The sequence below is a fragment of the Rhamphochromis longiceps genome, linkage group LG10 (assembly GCF_057381845.1).
Source record: "Rhamphochromis longiceps isolate RC_006_pf linkage group LG10, R_longiceps_female_GT1.1, whole genome shotgun sequence".
Classification (NCBI taxonomy): Eukaryota; Metazoa; Chordata; class Actinopteri; order Cichliformes; family Cichlidae; genus Rhamphochromis; species Rhamphochromis longiceps.
In genome coordinates, this window is record NC_140566.1 from 21,241,304 (window position 1) to 21,262,182 (window position 20,879).

A 20,879-nucleotide genomic window follows, 5' to 3' on the forward strand; every position below is an offset into this window, starting at 1 on the left:
GGATTAGCTATAGTACAGAATATAAAACATACTGAAAACAGTCACATATACATACGTAACACACGGAAACCAGCAGAGGAGGTGAGGAGCAGAGCCACGCAAGACTGACGACATTATACCGAAGAGAAATCTGATGAAAAGGCTGGCGAGAAGGCTGTGAGAATGCGCTCGCACACGAACACACTTTCGGCTTTTTTTTTAAATTTAAATACATTTGATTTTTTTTTTTTTTTAACAAATTTTCTGGACTGCGGCTGAAGATTTGGTGTTCAGCATTTGTCGTACATCTCTTCCAAATTTCTCTTGGAATGAAAAGCTGTATTTTTGGCCTTGCATCGCCCTCCAAAACAAGTAGATAAAGTGATAGTTCAATCTATGGAAGGTTGTTTCTGCCACTGGAAGAATGTAAAAAAATTTTTTTAAATTTTTTTATTTCTTCAAAATGTCATCTTGCTGAGCGAAACTTCTGAGAAAGCTGAAATTTCGAAATATTAACCATTTAAAGTTATGTTCTCAGAAGTCTGAACGGCAACATTATGTTTTTTGTTTTTATTTTAGTGGCATAAACAAGCTTCCATACAGTCATATAATTTTGTTTCGTTCTGTTAAGTTTAAAAAAAAAAAAAAAAAAAAAAAAAAGCATTTTCACAATTTTTAAAAGCCTCATCGGAAACTTGTGTGCTGTGTGTGCCTGGGTAACGACAGCAGAGGGAGCTGTTGCGTTACACTAAAGCGGCTGGAAACCTGTTTTCCCCACAGTGTGCTGAAGGAACATCACTCATCAAAGGGACAAAAGGAAACCTGCCTGACTGTTTGAGAGCAGGTATGCAGACAATTTTCTGCATACAGTCTCGCTCAGGCCTTTGGTTGGTTTCAAAATGTCTTAGCTAATAAACAATCCTATTAAAACGCACAAACACGAGCTTCGGAGCAGTCCTAGGAGGTTTCCTGAGGGCTCGTTAAGCCGCTTTAAGCCTCAATAACCACCAGTGTGTGCAGACTTGACGGGAGTTGATGCACTCAAATGACCTGTGGGTAACTGGGCAACTTCTCAGGTTTTGAATCTGGCAGTGAAAGATAGCTGAGAGCCTTTAACATCTTTCTTTAAAAACCCAGCAGAAGGCAAGCTTTTCACTGTGGGTGTAGGTAACCAGATCAAAGCTGACTGCACTGCACGCTCTTCCTACTTTTTTCAACAAATAGCTGGAAAATCCCAGTTGCCAGCTTCTGTCCTCAGCTGCTTTTCTGACTCAGCTCCTGCTCGCTTCAAACTTACTGCCCTACTTTTATTTGTGGTTAACATGACACAACTTCTCCACAGGGCCATCAATAACAGACACTACTGTACGCTGACCAAACCGAGCAATCACTGCCCCAATTCTCTGGAGCAAATCGCTGTTTTGGAGTCGCCCTCCAAAATAAAAGCCTTCTGAGGTAGTGGATAAAAAGAAAATGAAAAAATTAACTCCACTGCAGAATTTGCCTTTAAAAAGATGTGCTGTCTCCTTTTTTTGTATTCTGAACTGCAGCGTGTCAGGTTTTTTTTATTGCACTACCATCCTCAAATTCTTTTCCTTAAACTATTTGCAAGATGTTTAAAGAATGACTTCGTCTGCCACGTGTCGAACTTAGATCATGGCGAAAGGGGAAGAACAAAAAACTTTCCTGTCGTGTTCCTGGTAGAAAAAACTAAATAACTGCATCAGTACGTGACAATGTTTTAGCCCTAATTAACTATGTAATGTTATGTGATGTAATTGACTGATAAACGGCCCTGCGTGTGATTTATCTGGATGAGACCACTGAATCCAACTCCAGCTCCACCCTTTAAACACAGGAGTGACGTTACACGTCCCACACGAGCTCAAAGTCCTCTCTCTGTCTCGCTGTAATCATTTCCCCTAAATGACTGAATGACCAGTTAAAGTAAATCCTTGATGCCTGAGTGCAAACAGAGCTTATTGTGTTAGTGCCTCTGGCGGTAAAATAAAGAGAAAAGGAAGGAAGATAAAAAGGTAAAACAGAGTTTCTGTGTTTGCGGGGGAGACAAACGTCACAGTCACATTTTCACAAACAATGGCCCGACCTGCTGACTCAGCTTTAATGTAATTGTTCACAAACTAACAGAGCTGTGACTGAAATATCTCAGAAGATATTCATCACACAAAGTCCAGAAACAGTTGATGCTCAAATGTTCACGTGTCTGTCAGAGACTCTGCGACTGACAGGAGATGAAAACTCGTTCTCCTGTCTCACATCCATCGCTACAGGTATTATTGTCTGTTTCAGGCCAGTTTGAGCGTGCTGACGGGAAAGGTTGGGACTGTAACCATGGTGACAGGGTTCAGGACAGTAGCCTGTCCAACCAGCTGTGGGTGGGGGGCCAGCACTGCTGTGGGTTTCCCTAGCGACGGGCTTCCCTGGCTCACCACAGTCGCGCTGTTCACCTGGGCGCCGTTAGTGTTAGTTTGAGGATTGGCCTGGACGTGAGGAAGGGTGTGGTGGGCGAAGGTGTGGGCGATGTGGCCCACCATCGTGGGCTGGGACACAGACATGCCCTGGGGGTAGAGAGTCGGGAGGTGGGATGCCAAAGGAGAGCCCAGGTGGGCCACCGGATGGACGGTGATGTGTCCGATGGGCTGGGCAGTTATTGGCTGGTGAGTGGCGGTGGCAGGGGCAGCCGGAGCCGCTGTGATCGGCTGAGGTGTGGAAGAGTTGGGGCCAGGTGATGGAGCGATATGCGTTAGGTGTTTGTGATTGGTGGGAAGGGCATTATTGACAGCCTGGATGACTGAAGCATGGGACACAGTGGCGTGAGCGATGACGGTGGGCTGGACCTGCATGGCTGGGGGCTGGATAGGATGAGGAGGTGGCGGTGGGGGTTGACCCGGGGCTGGAGCAGGGGCAATGGCTTGAGGTGGAGGAGGACCCACGGGGGAGGCGCTGGTGAGGATAGGCAGTGTGGTGTGCTGGATCGCCAGGTGAGGGGTGATGAGCGGCTGAGCTTGTAAAATGGGAGGAGCCGGTTTGGGGAGGGGCGTGGGAGCAGGAGGGGCGGGAACGTCCTCGTCCATGTCCTGCTCATAATTATCTTCTCCTTCTGCAGATTAGAGCAGAAACAGTGATCACGATATGAATGTTTACGTAAAAGTAAAATTCAAACCACATGTAACGACTGCTACATCAAAAAACAAACTTCTCTGATCACCCTTCTCTCCTGCGATTCAGTTTGAAAACAAACTGCTGCAGTCTGTTCCCTTACCTGAGGCCGTGGACGTGGACGCCTGGTCGTCCTCTGGCTGGATGGTCTGTCTGAGGACTCTGTCGATTTCTATGGCGTCCATGTTCTGGCTGAGCTCGTTCTTCAGCTCGGCCAGCCGCTGCTGCGTTGCGATCTTCTCTCGAGCCAGACGCTCCATCTCGTGCTCGTACTCCTTCTCCTTGCGCTTCAGAGTCTAAAAGGATGACAAAGAGAACAGGTGTAGACTGTTATAAAAATATAATATGTCGTCATATCTGCATTTATGATACAAAGACAGAAAAATGAAAAATGTATTAACCAATTACCAACAACAGGTGAAGTAAGACCAGGAGGCCTCATCCTGCAACCCAAAGAACCTAAAGGATGCACTGGGTCAGATTTATCTGAGGTACACAGGGGGATGCTACATAGCATCAGGCGGGTGCTTTTAATGTTAAGGCTAACTGGCGAGTAGCGCAGTCTCAAGTGAGGCTATCTAAAAAATCATTTACATCAATATGACGACGAGTAATCCTATGGCTGAGTTTCTTTTCAAGAAAAACCCGTCCTTACTTCGTTAGCGCTGACTGATGCTGCCTGGTTTTAAGCAGCTGTTTCAAGTTTGTGCCTTTGAGGGAAGCGTGGGGGGATTTGGCTCTGTGAAACAGTGGAAGTGTGTTAATATGAAACAGACGGGGGACTTTTAATCAACAGCTAACAGCAAAGAAAGGTCAGAGAAAAGGGAAACTCCCTCATTTTGCCTCTTTTAACTAATAACCCATGTGGCTTTTTCAGAATAAACCCAATACTGTTTCAGGTTAGAATTCTTTTTAAATACCCACACTGTAAATAAACAGCATTACAACACAACTTTTCTTCTCCCTGTACTTCTAAACAAACATTATCCATGCTATCCCAGATTCATACACCAGCGGGAAGTCACGCCTGCAAATTCAAGCATGTCCACACTGCTTTAGTGGCATTTAGTCATTTACCTAAGCTCCTCCCATTTCTTGGATATCACGCTAGTTTTTTTTCTTGAGGTCAGAGTGAGAGAAAACACCCTCCTGTCTATTATCAACCCCAAATCACTTTGGGGTTGATAATAGTTCCTAATTACTGCTACAGTTCTGTCACTGGATTACTGAAATCTGTTAATAATAAATGCGTTACTTTCTAGAGCACCGCCATGCAGCAAGAGTGAGCTGAATGTGTTTGTGGAGGAAAATGAAATGATTATAAACATGGCAGGAAACGCAAGAAGAACGGAAGCTTCATGGAAAGATTTAGGAAGAAAGAGCAGAGCTTTCCCAGCCCCGCCACACCATCGTCGTGACCCAGTTTCTGTGTAGGTCAGCTGACGCATGAACTCCAAACACTATGACAGGCTAAGGACATTAAGGCAGATTACTGATGAGGAATGACGCATGGGAGGAGGTAGAGGGGAAGGTACGGGCGGGGAATGGGAGGAGAAAAGTAGAATAGTATGTTGTGTGCAGCTGATTAATTCTGGAAACTAAATATCTGGTTGAGATGTTGAATAGCCAGCATGAAAACTTGGAGGGAAAAAAAAAGGCTTGGCAGAAAATGGCTTCCTGTCCTAATGAAGGTGCAAATGATCCTCAGTGATGTATCAGACTGTCTCAGAGCGCCACCTCTTCCAGTAGAACTGCTGAACAAATCCAGGAGGTATTAGGCGCTTGCCATTTGCACTTTATTCTGGCACCCACCACGAGGGTTTTAACTTTGAAAACAGAAGGAAAATCACAAGGATTGTAAGACAAATCAAATCTTAAGGTGGGTTTCAAATTACAATACTACAGCTAATCAAATGGCTTGAAATAACAGACTTCTGCTAAGTAAGGTAAATGTGTGCAGACCTGTCATGATTATGTGTGCATTCACCCCCCGAGGCCCATTTAGAGCCAGCATAGGCTTGTTTGTGGTGGTCTGATTGCTGGTAATTGTGCCACTGTTACGGAGGACATTGCTGATAAATGTATATCACGGGTATAATTGTCTTTTTTGTTGTGGCTGTGTTTATCTGACAATTAGCGCAAACACGAAGCGAACCGCCGAAAGGATAATAAACAAAAGGGAACTGAGGTAAGGCTGGAAATACAAGCGAGATTACACAAAATGAGCATATGGGGACACATGATCTTACTGCAGGAAAAGCTGTTTACTCTCTGCAGGCACGTGATGGCCTCACACGCAAACCCACCTTCCCCACAGCCCTCTTTAAACAGTTCACATGGTGCAGGTTAGTAGCACTCAAATCACTTAACAGCTCAACACCGCTGTGAAGCCTGATCGTGCGAGCAGTTTTAGAGGTCATAAGTGACGAGGAGGCAGTGCTGGAAATTACAGCAAAAATCAGTTCCAGTGATTTGTCAGCATAGGACCAGGTTACATTTACAAATCACATGTAACCACACAGTTAAACAACACTGGTGCTTTTGCACTAGAGGTTCTGTGTGTACGCAGTGTAAAATTATTATTAATGATGTTAACATGAACGAGCTGGCATCAATCAAAACATTGATCTGGGCTTCAAAGCAGGCCTTTGGGAGGTACTGGTGAATTTCATTTGATGTTGAGGTAACGATTTATGAGTTTCCAGCTCCAATTTTGAACTGAAGTCAGTTCAGTGCAACCCTACCGAACCCAACTCAGCAATCCAAGATTGACTGTTAAAGTAAACATTAGCAAAAGAGTAAAACTTATCTGTAACCAATGCTGTGGCTAAATAAACCATATGCAGAGCACTGACCAGTTTGTCTGTGAATGTGCTCCAGTAGTGCTTTTAAGTGCAAAAACAAACAAACAAAAACCAAGCACCGTATCACGAGTGACACAGTAATAGTTTCATTGCACTACAGAGCAAACCAAAACCTGTTTTTCCATGATTTTCAAACTACTACTGGAATGTGAAGTCAGCTACGACATCCGACTTCTAAGGTGAAGGCATAACTACACACATAAGCACAAACGGTCCACAGATAGTACAGAGTCACTGCCTTAACAAACTTCATAGAAGTCTGTGGATTTCTGTGTTTTTCGCCATTTGAGAAGCAAAAGTGGATCGTCATCTTTTTATTGATACTTTAAACCCCACTAACCAAAACATAAATGGTGATTACACAGTGGAAACATTACATGACATAATGTTTTATATGCATGCAGTGTAACCAGGGATTACTGTAAATACTACACGTCATGCTGTAGAGCAGCGGTGAGACCAGTATAAATACTGCATACCTATTATCAGTGTACTTACAACAAACTTGGCCAGTCAATAAACAATTAGCCAGTTGTTTATTGACATTAGTCATTACTGAACTCCTTTAGCTAAAATTAGTATCCAAAGAAACATAAAAGCATTTGATACATAAAAAAACTCTGAGTAGAGCACATTTAGGGGCAGCTTTCTGTTCTGATAAAAATGCATGTTGTCGTCACAAATTTGAAGCTTGTTTTAACACAGATTTTGGATGGATCAGCATCTCTGGCTGTGCAGTGAGAAACGTTACAGAAGCCAACCAAAGCAGATGCACTTGCAGGCGGTCTTCCCCTGACCCAGCAGCATATCATCTATGTGCAATACGCATAGTAGGTCAGATGTTGATTGAGAAGGAAATTGAATCGGCATGGAGTTCACCAACATGGAGCTCAAAAGATGCCGGGATGAGAAACAATCAATAGCTGTAGTGGACATTTTAATGCGCCTGTCTTCTCCACTGCATGCACTAAACTAAACGACAAACAAAAGCACGAGTAACCCACTTTAATCAAATGCGTCCGTTTTAACAGTATTTTTGACACTTCTGCAAAGTGTTACTACACACATACAACATGTAACCATAGATCTGCGGAGCTCCACGTAGCATTAACGCACTCCAGTGCTGGAGATGTGACACTTAATTGACACAGCAGACTCTTTGAAATACAAGGACTTCCGAAGAACTGCAAGTGTGTCCGAAGTGCGAATGTGCATCCATGAACATCATTTCAAGGTCTTCTCGCATCAACCCAGACACCATTAGTCCTGCACTAAATCACCAAGGAAGCAGCTGCCACCCATAGCTGTTTCCTTGGCAACCCCATTTGTGAGGATTTGGCTGCTTGAGCAGCAGTTTGTAAAAAACATAAGGAGCACTCTAATTGGGTGAAGCGCAGGGGCAATTACATATAAGGAGTGATGCGACTGGATGTTTGCCAGTCGGGTGCTCTTGGATCCCTCCCAACCCCCCTCCTCCTCCTCTTTCTTCCACACTTCCATCCCACACTCCCCTCTCCTCCTCCTCCTCCCCACATCCGCCACTCCCTCAAGACCCTTCCCCCCTTATTCTCCTGTGCTTCATCTATCGCTCTTTTATCCATCCTCATTTCAGAAAGTTCCTTGTAATAAAAAAAAAAGGTGCAAATGACTCAGGTGAGATGAAATTTGCCCCGGAAGGTTTTTTCTTAATCATATGTAGGGCTGGGCCATATTATACCGTTCACGGTAATACCGGTATAATGTTAGGCAACGATAGGAAAATGAAATATCGCGATAGAATGGGAGTAAAACGCGCATGCGCAGTGCCTTTGTTTTCATACGCACATGGCCGATTGTTGAGTGAAACAGATGAACCAGAATTGGTTTGTAAAAATGGTGCAACTTCCGTGATGTGGAACTGGTTTGGTGTTTGTCCGTCAGATACACAACAAAGCACATTTTTTTGCAGAACATGCAAGCGGCCGTTGTTATTGTCGTATTTGTCGGACTAAGATGCTCTTAAATCTGGGAGTAATCTGGGTCCTAAACTCCGTAAACTTCAGGTCAAATAACACTGCAGCATCACTTAGAGTTAAAAACTGTCTAAATTCTTTCATCTTTAATAAAACGATCAGCATTGCTGCTTTACCAGGTGTAACTATAAAGTTTAACTTCCAGGCATCCATGAAAACAAAAGTTATTACATTTAACGGAGTTAGAAGTTAGCAGGAAGCTAGCGGAAGTTAGCTCGCTAGTTTCGCTAGTTACCTAAGCATGATATTGCATGTTCTGACTGAGAGATTTCTGAAAAAAAATCAAACGTACAGCTCTGCTATCACTTCCAACATAAATGAAGACAGGAAACTAAACAGCAGTGACGTTTGTAGGGTTACTGAAGTTGGGCTAGCTGGTATATAATGATGTGATACGTGATCGCTAGCGACACAGCTATGTTAGCATAACATAAACAGTGAAGCTGGAGGACGAACACTAACACTTTTCCACTTATAAAAGTTAACGTGAAGGTTCTTCATGGTTAGAGACAAATGCAATCGCATGGCAGGATGCTGTAAACGGACCAAACTTCAGTCAGGAGAACAACTGAGATAATCCATCCACAATACGAGGTTAGTAAGTAAGTAAGTAAGTAAAATTTTATTTATATAGCACATTTCTAGATAGAGATCACAAAGTGCTTTACAAGATATAACAGATTAAAAAGACAAAATACAAACAAAGTTAGCAAAAGGCAGTTTTAAAAAGATGTGTTTTTAGCTGTTTTTTAAAAGTAATCAATGAATCAGCGGATCGTAAGTCCTGAGGAAGGGAATTCCACAGTCTGGCGGCCACAGTAGCAAAAGCTCTATCACCCCTAGTTTTCAGTCTCGTATACTGAATGACAAGTAGGCCCTGACTACTCGACCTCAGAGACCTACTAGGGGCATAGGGCTGTAAAAGTTCAATAATATATGGTGGTGCTTGTTGTTGAAGAGCCTTGAAAGTTAAAACCAAAATCTTAAACTGGACTCTAAATTCAACAGGAAGCCAATGTAACTGCATGAGCAACGGTGTTATATGTGAAAATTTAGAAGCTTTCGTCAAAAGTCTTGCTGCAGCATTCTGAACGATCTGCAGACGCTCCAAAGAACCTTTATTTAAACAAGTAAACAGGGAATTGCAATAGTCCAGTCGTGAAGAGATAAAAGCATGAATAACAATCTCCAGTTCGGTATAGGATATAATAGAGCTCAATTTAGAAATATTTCTTAAATGATAAAAGCAAGACCGAACAAGAGATTTAACATGACTATCTAACGTAAGAGCAGGATCAAGGATAATCCCTAAGTCATTAGTATACTGCAACAACATGGGAATAGAGCAGCTGCCAGAGAATTCAACATTAATGAATCAATGGTACAGAAGTGGAGGAAGCAAGAAGAATGAGTTTAATAAAGTTTGATTTATCTGACTGCTTTGTTTCGCTTAATGTGCCTTATAATCCCGTGCACCTTATGGTCCGAAAAATGCGTACTGCACACTGCAGTTTAATGTTGCAAAGCACCTCTTTTTAACTTCAGTGGATATTATACATGGTTATGCTCAGGATATGTCATCCCATTTCTACTGGAAATGCCTTTTGGTTAAACTTTCAGCAAGGAATTTGCATTTGCACTGTTACATTTTTATAAAGCTTTAATGTACATAAAAACCAGCTTCTTGTTTAAGTGAAAATAAATGGAAGGTTGTCTTTTTGCGCTAGTAATGTTGTGGAGTTGTATTTTGTCTCGCATCAATTATATCGTCGGTTATATCGTTATCGCAAATTTTCAAATATATATCGTGATAAATATTTTTGGCTATATCGCCCTACTCTAATCATATGCATCTGTAATCTGATATGAGGACAAGGCAGCAGGACTATCCATGTCTTGAAAGCACCTGTGAGTGCTCCATCATCCATAACTGCTGACAGAAAGACCAATATGACCAGAATTTGACTCGTTTAGTCTTGCATCTGGCACACTCCCTCATGCAGACAAACACGGAGGAACGGACTCACTACAGTGCCCCGGCCACCTGCCGCCTGTTGCCATAGTTACCAAGTGCTTTAAAGGCAAGAGACAGCGGGGTGACACAGGACGAGACGGACACAGATGTGGATAAGAAAAGGCTGGGACAAAGAAGAGCTGATATAAGTGCATGCGCCGCTACATTAGCGTAAACACTGAGCCCATCACTGCCCATCTCCTTCTCTCTGCAATCTAGGGATGCAAAGCTACTGGAGTGGGTGAGCTGTGGTGACATCATCGGCCTTGCGCTAGCCATGTGCTCAGGTCTCACATGGCTCCGCGAGAAGGAGGGGGAAGAGGTTTGCAGGTTCACATGGGGAGAGGTGAGAAGAGAAAAGGACGAATGTGCATTAAGGTCCTGATTATGATCGCTGTGCATGGAAACACCATCATCAATCATTTGAGAAACCTGGATGTGCTACCCGGAGTACTAAAACACCATCTCCAGTTTCTGTTTTTGGCTCAGACCATCGAAGCTGAGATGAAATCACGACTCGCCTGCAGGCAGACGATCAGAAAATTGAAAACTGTTATGAGCGTGCACGGAGGGATATGAATAATCAGGCTTTTTATGCTTCATGGAGAAAGAAAAAAAAAGAGAAGACCGGGTGTTTGTACGCATCTAAACGCAGTCATTCACCTACAATAAAGCCAGCAAATATTATAAATCAGAGGAGAGTATGCCACAATGAAACCATCAAAGGAAAACAGAGGAAAAGTGAAGCAATTCATCAGCCTCAACATAGTGTGATAAAGGAAAAGCATCCCTCTAAGATATTACCCAACCAGCTCCGCAGTACAGTGTGGGCTGGGGAAAATACTGCAAGCAACGCTGACATACACTAGCCGTGTGTCTGTAAAGCTAATGATTACTCTGCTTCTCCACAAAACTTCAAATGTCTTGCTGTGTCTGACAAATAGCCCCAAATCCTAAAATATCTCATTTATAATCCTGCAAAACGGATAAAAAGCAGCCGATACTTAATGTTTTTCTGTTTGTGCACACCCCCTCAAATATACTGATATGGCTAAATGATTTTAAAGTCACTGAATGTTACACGATCACCTAGAGGGATGGTCTTTCAAATAGTTCTGCAATTAAAATAATAATAAAAAAACAACAACAAAGTTTATGCAACTTCTTCTTCCCATCAGTATAACTACTGCCAGAATATCGAGACAAGTTAAACTGGAGGTGAAAGGTTGCAAACTGTGTGTGCAGTGAGGTTAAACACTGCTGTACAAACAGGGCACACATGAAAGGTTAGACTACAGACATACTGACTCACCTTTCACCCATACTAACAACCCGCTTTTCACTGTATATTACCTCTAAAGCAAGAAACGTGTATCTAATATGTGCTGTTTGTGTTTCCTCAAACGCAGCTAGGCTCTGCCTAACAACCATCATCATCTTAAAGATGGCCTGAAATCCCTCTGCGCTCTGCTCCCTGGAGAGCAGCCCATGAACTTGCAGTCATCTTGTTTTGAATAAATTCCCTCATCTCACGCCCTAATTTAGCTCCTTCCACTGACTTTCCGCTGCGTATTTCATTGGACTCAAAATCTTAAAGCTTACACTGCAATAAAGTAACCCCCTACATAGACAGCAGCTCCAGCCTGACATCTATTTCTGCTAAAAAAAAAAAAAAAGTACAAAAGTCCTCATTTGTCTACTTTTGCAGACCGAAAACTTCCCTCTTGGGGCTATACAGTCGTCCCTTCACCCAAGTACCATCAGCCTCCTGCCTCGATGTGCAACGTTAGATCTTCTAACAAAAAAAAGTTGCCATTTTATCCTTTCATGTTATGTAGTTCCCACAAGATTTGCTGTGATGTGATGCAAGTCCAGGTGTGCTGTGGGACTTTGTGACAGCCTTACATTATTACTGCAATATACACGAAAAGTTAAGAGTGAAATGTTGAGTTGTTGTACCAGTAGTTTTTAGTTTAAAGCATAAAAATAAGTTAATTCAGTTGCTGAATGAAGGGAATTAGAAGAAGACACACCAAAGGCCCTGACTGAGAGGAGGAGAGTAATACGAGTGATGTTCTTGTGTAACTAACAAACAGTGCAAATTGGCCACTGCAAATTAGAAAAAACTAACTGTCAGTGAACAGTCTGGAGACAGCAACCCGTGTTACTTCAGCTGAACTGGAAAAGGAAAAACCCTGAGCCCAAGAACGCCATCTGTCAGAGAAAGTGCCAGGTGTTAACACTAGGGCTGCCACGATTAGTCGACTAGTCACGGTTACGTCGACTATCAAAATCGACGACGACTGATTTAATAGTCGACGCGTCATTTGAAGCTTTGTAAGATCACAAAAGACGCAGGAATAAGTAGTAGGATTTAAGAGTGTAATAACAGACTGAAACAGAAGATGGCAGCACTGCATGTACAAGGATGCCAGCTGCCGTTAAACCCCGAAGAAGAAGAAGCAGCTCTGTCCCAGAATTCATAGCGCAGCCCAGCTCAGTTTCCAACAATGGCGGCAGCTAGTTAAACGTTTAACATATTTTCAGGCGAGAATGTAGCTGTGTAAACTTCAAATATCTGCTCAGTTTATCAAGACACCACATACTTTCAAAAGCGCTCCGACGTTTTCTGAGACGTCGGAGCGTCTCAGAAAACGGCCCCGGCTAGCTCGATAGCTAGCCGGGGGCATGGCTCACTAGAGCCCGTGAGAACACCGGACTCCCGGCGTCACCGCCGGCTTTCGCTACTCAGGTTAAACATGTTATATAAGTCACTTAGATAACTTAAAAATGTTATTGTTTGGCTTTTTTTTTTTTTGTATTTTTTTTGTTCCTGAGTAAATCTGTTTGGCTGAGATTAAAGTTATAGATTTTACACAGCTGAATAAACGTCAAGCAGACAGCTGGTTATCAGAAGTGTGAGATGCTGGAGAATATACTCCGGTGTCCTGTTATATTTTAGATAGCAAGGAGTTTATTAAACTTCACCGAAACAATCTGCAAATTTCATTACAATTTAATAAACTATCATCTTGTCTTTATTTTTAGTTAGCACATACCTTAAACACTTAAAGCTGTAAGCTAATGATAGTTATATAAGAGCAGATGCATGCTGGTGCAATAAGCTGTAGTTTTACGTTCAATGGATGATGATCTGATTAGTCGACTAATCGCAAAAATAATCAGTGTCTAGTCGACTATCAAAATAATCGTTTGTGGCAGCCCTAGTTAACACTGTGCCAAACCAGGCTAAAAAAAGACTTGTAGCTCTTTTCCATTAGTACCTACTTGGGTCAGCTTGGCACAGCTCGACTCGGTTTTTAGGCTTGTGTCCTTTAGCTGGTACCAGGTATTTTTTAGTCCCTACTCGGTTGAGGATCCAAGCAATCTGAGGTAATCCGAAAATATGACATTAACAGACTGCACGTCACTGACTGGCTAGACAGTGGCATCACTCGATGAGTGACAAGAGCGTCTCCTTCACAAAAAGGAGATGCTCAAAACCCCCATTTTTTTAAAACCTCGGAGCGACAGAAATGGCTACAGAAAAAAACAACACCATGGCCACTGGGTTTGACAAAAAGCCACATACTGAGCAGCAGTTATATCATCGCCTCGACGTCCTCCTTTGTTGTGGCGTTCCTGTGGCATACAAATGACATCACGGGACTTTCGGCCATGTTGCTATAACGACCCCACGCACATTAGGTGGTACTCAGTTGTAATGGAAACCGATTGAAACAGAGTCGAGTCGAGTCAAGCTGTGTTGAGGCAAGCTGAGAAGGTACTAGTGGCTAATGGAGGAAAGCATGTTTCTGAGAGAAACTTGGCCTACAGTAGAAGAGTGCTTGAGCTGAACCAAAGTGTCTGCAAAGGTGATTGAGGCAAGAAATATGTTAATAAAGTTGTAACACTGTTACATAAAAAACTGCAGGCATCAATCGAGGTCCAGTTGCCACAAATGAGCTTTAGATGAAGTCCCTTCATCTAACAAGACAATCTAAAGGAGACATCCATGGATAAAGGTGTGCCTTGAACTTTTAGTTTCCCCTCTGATGTGACTTGGAACAAAAACTTTGAAAACCACCAATTTAGTTCAGCCCGTTTCTTTTCTATCCCTACATGACTACAGGGCAGTGTTGGAACAACTGGTTACCACTGTATAGACCAAGGTCTTGGAAACAAAGAAGCCTCCAAGTATTACATTATACTGACTGATTCACAAGCATGTAGCAGACACTGTATCACCGTCACAAGAGACTAACCACACCAATAACACTGGACCTATGACCTATGAGGTCCCCAGAGCTCAACCAGTTAATTGAAGTCCTGACAAAGTAACATGAAGAGCTTGCTGGGGAAAGCTGAAACTGTCCTTACCTGTATGTAACGCAAAGCGCTGCGGAGAACACTGAGGTTGGACGTTTTCTTCTCATCAATGTTCGGAACATTTTTCTTCAGTGTCTCAAAACACTCCTTCAGGTGCGCTCGCCTGAAGAGGCAGAAATGTAAGAGTCGAACTTCATATGGTAGTCTTTGCTCAACTGTGAATATTCACCATTTTTAAGACGGTCGATTCTTTGCGTGGGATTTTTACCAACAAATTTCAAACCTCCAATTTTGCATTTTTGATGAAGGATTTCATGGATTTATATTAGTTCAGGAACTGCCGTGACCTTTGCCCTCGTTAAATGCTTTCATGAAAAACACCCAGAAAATGTGTGTATGTGGAAGGCAAGTTTTCCTCAATTTCTTTCAACATGAGAGGGGTTACCATCATTTTGACTAACCTGTTCTTCTCCAGTTTATTGTGCACCTCTCTGGTCCCCGCCCTGGAAAGGCAAAATAAATAATCAACCATAAGCCGATCACTCTTTATACCTTATTTAACACACACACACAGACAGACACACAAACAAACTCACCCTCCTGGTCTCCTCTTCCCTTCCATTCCCTTCATTTCCTCCATGGTCATCCCGTTAGGCTGTGGCTGAGGTGTGAGTGGGGCCTGATGAGGAACCAGTGCGTGTTGGGAGCCATTAGTGCTGATGGGGGCCGGGTACTTGATCTGAACCTGAAGCTGTGATGCTCCAGGCTTTACATCTATCAGCTGCTCACTGGGTTCCACTTTGATCTGAGGGGAGCACAACAGTTGACGAGTCGCTGGCTGAGGTGGAGGGGAGGAAGAGTTCTTGACTGGCGGGGAGCTGTTGAGCGTCGCTGCTGCAGCAGCAATTGGCGTTTTGAGCGGAAGGGGCGGGACTGAAGTTGTCGCGGTGACAACCGGCACCATTGGGATGACTGCAATAGGGAGTTGACGAGTAGGTAGAGACGGGGGCGGTGGGACAGGAAGGTGATGCGGCTGTTGACGGTGAGTTTCATCACCCCAGGTGACATGATTGGCTCCTACTGGCTGAGATGGTGAAGCCACAAGTTCCACATGCTTTGACTCCGCCTCCCTTCTGATGAGCTCCTTGTCTTCAAGTTGCTCTTCTTCTAAAGGAGGAAAAGAAGTAAGTTAAAGTTAAATAAGGATTAACATCAAACAAGTAAGAAGAACAAGGATGGATGACTATCACTATTGGCTGATAACAGTCTTGTTGACTGTCGTCTACAATTACTGATGTCAGCAACTGAAATGCATCTGTTCTCTGTTCAAAGACAGTGTGATAAAGAGCTGAAAAGACCTTTAGTTACTTGATATAATAAAGATTCTCTGGCACAAAAGAAGAGCAAATAACTATAAAAATAAAACAATCAAACAGAATAAAATGCAGCCATCAGTGCCGACTATGAGCCAAGCTTTTATAACATCAGCCCAGGATTTCAGAATCAGCGTGACAACAGTAGTATGCAAGGAGACAAGCAGGAATGTGATGTATATGATAATCTGGCAAGACTGGCCTTTCAGTAGTTAAAACTAGTTTTCACACAGTATTTCTGCACCTTTTACTCATTAACAGGCTGCGTCATTGTCCAAACGTAGCACACAACACAAAATAGTCCACATCAGATTGGTTCTCAATACTGGAAATACTTCGTTTGGTTTAGGCGAGGGTGCTGTCTGAATAGAGCATGCAGGAGGCAGGACACACTACGCCCACTCACTCACTGTGGATTGCAACACAATCAGACGTCACACTGACTGTGTAGCAAGGATCTGGCAGGACAAAATCTGTTTAATGTTCACCTATGTCAGACATTTATCATATCTGAAACGCGCTAGGACACCACATCTGCAGTGGTCTCCTAGCGCATAATGCACCTCTGTGGGGTGGGAGGGGTATGCTCCTTATCACTACTGGTTCACATACAATTAAGATGTTGAGTCTGGGGTGTCGGACAGAAAAGGAGGTATTGCATTTTCCTCTCATTTCTGGCCATTTGAAAAAAGAAATGTATTGAATGCCTGAGTAAATTAACCCCCTGCTACATTTTTATCACAGCCCTGGTGAGTTTCCTTTGATGAAAAGCCAATTTTATTCCCAAAATCTGGAAAAAAGTGATCTGTGCTAAATGCAGAAAGCACTCTTCATAAATTCTGATTTCATTAATCACTTGTAATTTATCAACCAACATATGACCTATGTTCCCTACAGGTCCTCTTAGCAGCTTCACTGCTACGCTACCGAATCTGTCATGATGGATTTCACTTTGTCTGTATCATGCACACCAACACTTCCTGCACACAAACACGTACAAAGAATGATGTCATCAGAGAATGAGACAGTGAGGAGGGGCAAATAACCACATTAACTGTCTCTGAATCGGTTGCCTCACTGGAGAGAACACCCCTCAGTCTGCCCCGTGATTGGACCGGTCCAGCACTGAGAGAGCCTCTCGCCCTGGGCTGCGTCAGGGCGTCTGACCAAGAGTTGAGGACTGTTGTGAAGGAGCCATTCGGCTGGGATAACTAGAGCTGGCAGCATGACAACATACAAATGAAGCACTGTTGTGCTGCAAACAAAGGCAAAGACATCATTATGCAGAGGCAAAGAAACACACACACATACACACAGTGAGTGATGATATGAGTGAGTAGTTACTGCACACTGTAGCAGGCAGACTAGAAAGTAATGTGGAAAGCCCTCAGTCACCATGGAAACAGCAGCATTAGAAGATCCCAGGGATTCCTCAAACCTGCACAACGCCAACACACATCCCAGCCACCTCCAACAAAACAGATACAGCACATGCCAAGATGCCTAGCTGTGCGTTAAGTAACACTTTCGTTTCCTCTCTGCGTGAGAATAAAAACTCCCGATGACGCAACCCGGGCAAAACGCCTGCGTAGTCAATGATACGATCACGACCACAGACATATTTCTAATCACTTCTGGAAGAATATATTCCTTTGAACAATAGGATTTGATAACAACAATGTTGAGAGAGCTCCCACAGAGTTATAATCAAGTTATCTATATACTGAGAAATCATCCTCCGACTCCTTCTGAACAGCACAGGCTGTCCTTCCTTTGATGCAAAAATCACTAAATCAACTGTTGATTAGTCAATGTTAAAAAATTAAACTCTAACAAATTTGTAATATTTTGAACGTAAAAATATTAAAGCATATTGCATAGTGGTGTCACATGTGAACACAGAAAAATTTGTATTTAAATGTTTGTTTATTTGCATCTTTAGTCACTTTACTCATTATATATATTAATAGCTCATTTATTTTGTGCATCTTATTGAGCTTTATTTCAGCTAATTTGTTAGAATTCTGGATAAAATAACAGGGATCTCCTAACTTATGGATTTAATAAAGTACCTACTACATATCGCTTTTAATCCAGTGTAAGCTTATTTAGGCTCCAGCCCCTCAACATATCACATAGAAATGAACATGCATAGTCGCAGTTTGAACATTTTCAAGTTTTTAGACAGCTTCTGAAACAAAAAAGCCAAATTTTGCATTAAAAAATTACATATCAATAATATAATAATTAAAACTAAAAACTAAAGTAACAAAATGTTTTTCAGTACAGTATACTCTATATAACATAGAGATGGTGTTTATCATCATGATTGCTTTCACATAGCTGCTATGTGATGACAAAGACTGAAAGTGAAAGAGAGGCTTTTTTTCTAAGTTCACATTGTAAAATCACACTGTAACTCGGAAAATGGAAATCCCTCTGTTACAGGCATAATAATACTAATGCAAAACAGTTTAAAAAGCACTTAATTACATTATTCGTTGTTATTGTTATTATTATATTATTAATAACAACAGTATTATTATTATGTAAATTATTATAATTTACGTCGCACGCAAACGTAAATTACATAACTTCTGCATTGAGGCTGGGCCGAGGAGAAGGGCGGTGAGCTGCCCTACTTACCCCCTTTTTCTCTCTCTTTGACCCGCCACTGTCAGCAGACTGAATGGGAAGGGCGGGGACGAGGAGGGTGTGTGTGCATGCGCGTAAGTTTGTATATTGGGGGGGGATAGGAGGGGGTGTGCACGTGGTAGCTGTGGGCGGGCCCTAGCACGCGGTAGGGTGAAGCACGCCGAGAGGGGGAAGGGGAGCGGGGGGCTGGTTTGCCTGACACGTCATCTGACGGGAGAAACACAAAAAGGCAGCCTCCCCCACCCTCTACACCCCCAACCCCCTTCATCCAGTTCAGTGAGTGATCTTTACGTCGATTGACAACTAATCGGAGGTGCACGAGCCAATATGCATAAGTTCGAGCACTGATATACAAATGAGGGCCGGGGTTAGCGCGCGAGGGCCCGCCCAAGTGAGTGTCATAAGATAGCTGAGCAATGTCAGGGTATTATGTAAAGAGCAGCCTCAGCTCGCCACCGCCCTGCCGGCGCTCGACGGACAAAAACTGGGGAAAACTGATCCAGGGGAAATTTTTCATTGGAAAAATATGAAAAAATAAAATTATAATAAACCGTTTCACTGCCGATTTTACAGATTTCCAAAAGCGCACGGGGGTATTACACAGTTACAGCGCGTGTATGAGCTGAACACACACATTAAGGACTTATATGACAATCACACAATTTATAAATGGACCATGGTTAGTCACACAAAGTCTCCTGTTCCTGCCTCTCACCCACACACACGCGCTCGCGTACGGTGAGTCACTGGAGTGGTGAAACTATGACTGACACACACACTCCCGAGAGCGCGCAAAGTTGTTCGAAAAAACAACTTTAGTCGTTTCCGCATTAATGCGGGGGAGGCTGTGCAATAAGTAAGCACCTGGGGTTTGGTGGTAGTTTTCTGTGAATCCTTCTTATTTATTTTATTTTTATGTTTTTGACAGGAACCCAAACAAACGCCTCATAGGCGGATCGATTACAAATGCAACCCGCTGGTAGTAACGGGTGTCGGTTCCTCAAAAGGGAGTATGGTATTAAACACACACACTGTACACTGCCCTGCACGTTGAGCACGAACCCCCTGGTCTGCTGTTCAACTCACCACGTGTGGTCTGTTGTTGCTGCTGGGCTTGCCATTCCAGATACCTGGCCGCCTCCAGAAGCGTATCGATGCTCATTGCGCGTAAAACCTCACGGCAGGAGACCCGGTAGCCCGGGACGGAAGGAGGAAAAAGACCGAGGGAGGGGGGAGGGAGGTAAGTAGCGTCCCAGTAGTAAGCGTCGTATGCACGGTTCACACCAGCCCTCCCAAACCTTTCGTCCCTTGGGTTTCTCCTGAAAGCACACGGGCGATTTTTAATCCGGCCGAACGGAAAGTAGATCCTCGCATACGTAAAAAAATAGGATGGCAACAAGATGGCGATGCGAGCACGGGAATACACACAACAAGGCGAGTCGTGTTCTCGTTAGGACCCGCCCCTCCCGGATTACTGCCCCGCCCTGTTACTATGGCCACCCACAAAATCCGGCGACCGAAGCACTCCCCATTCCTCCGCTCTCTAATTTACCAGCTTGTTAGCACCTTCCATTGTTCATTTATTAACATTCCTAATGGCATGAAGTTGAATTACAAGCTCCGCGAACAAAGGGTCTCCTCGTGTAGTGGCGTTATCCCCGCGGGATTCGAGAAAGGAAACCCCCGTAGCCGTAAACGTCCCTCCATGTTTTTCTTTCCGCCGCTGGCCCGCAGCGCATGAAGCCCGATCAGGCGCCAGCCAGCCAATCAGCACTCAGAACAACAAGGCATGGTGCTGGTCCACATGGGCACCCGCCCGGCCCGAGCGCAGCTCATTTGCATGGCGAGAGCGTGACTGGCCACCCTTTCGTCTCCGGATCAGAGCTGTCAGTCAAATCACCAGGGGGCGGGACTTATCCGAGGAGAAGCAGCTGACCACAATGTACTGTGATGTACAAAATGTTACTTAATTATTATTTTTTTTAAAAACATACAAGTAGTTGCAATTATTTTCCCATAAAACCTATTTTACAGTAAATTATATTTCCTTTCTGCCATTTACCTCACTTTTTTTTAAAGTCTCATCCACGCTGTTTCTGTGCCACACACTGGAATAAAGAAAGGGGATGTTCCCTCTCTGTAGCTACATGCTCCTGCCCTTTGGTATAATAGATTTATGGCCATGTCTTTTGTTCTATAATGTATCCTTTAAGGTTCATGCAGTGTGTTTCTCTCAGGGGACCGATTAATAGAGTTATAGTGCTTGAAATATATTACAGTTACAGCGATATTTATGAATGTATGCTGTGTATGGATGCACATATGTAGAGTATGTGGCTGCATGGTAACAATCATTGATTGGACACTGCTCAGTCATATATATTCTCCACCGCACCGAGGTCTGAGAGTGTCAGCCAATCTGAAGAGCAGCTCAGAAATACATTTAGAGCTCCCATTGCCACGCAATGTGCCC

General features: G+C 43.3%; 1 protein-coding gene across 1 annotated transcript; it reads right to left on the bottom strand.

Annotated features, from left to right (window-relative positions):
• Window positions 1-165: 165 nt before the first annotated feature.
• mntb (MAX network transcriptional repressor b) lies at window positions 166-19,874 on the bottom strand. Its single transcript, XM_085420880.1, has 6 exons — window positions 19,493-19,874; window positions 14,975-15,545; window positions 14,840-14,881; window positions 14,430-14,541; window positions 3,263-3,455; window positions 166-3,100 (listed from the first exon to the last, which is right to left on the bottom strand). Exons 1-6 carry the CDS (start codon window positions 19,566-19,568, stop codon window positions 2,286-2,288), a joined length of 1,809 nt encoding a protein of 602 aa, XP_085277006.1. The 5' UTR covers window positions 19,569-19,874; the 3' UTR covers window positions 166-2,285.
• Window positions 19,875-20,879: the final 1,005 nt, after the last annotated feature.

Coding starts and splice junctions, on each gene's coding strand:
- mntb (XM_085420880.1), bottom strand. CDS start 19,568: ATGAGCATCGATACGCTTCTGGAGGCGGCCAGGTATCTGGAATGGCAA. Junction 14,882..14,974: donor GGGAAGAGGAGACCAGGAGG/GTGAGTTTGTTT, acceptor TTGCCTTTCCAG/GGCGGGGACCAGAGAGGTGC. Junction 3,456..14,429: donor GCGCTTTGCGTTACATACAG/GTAAGGACAGTT, acceptor TCATCCTTTTAG/ACTCTGAAGCGCAAGGAGAA.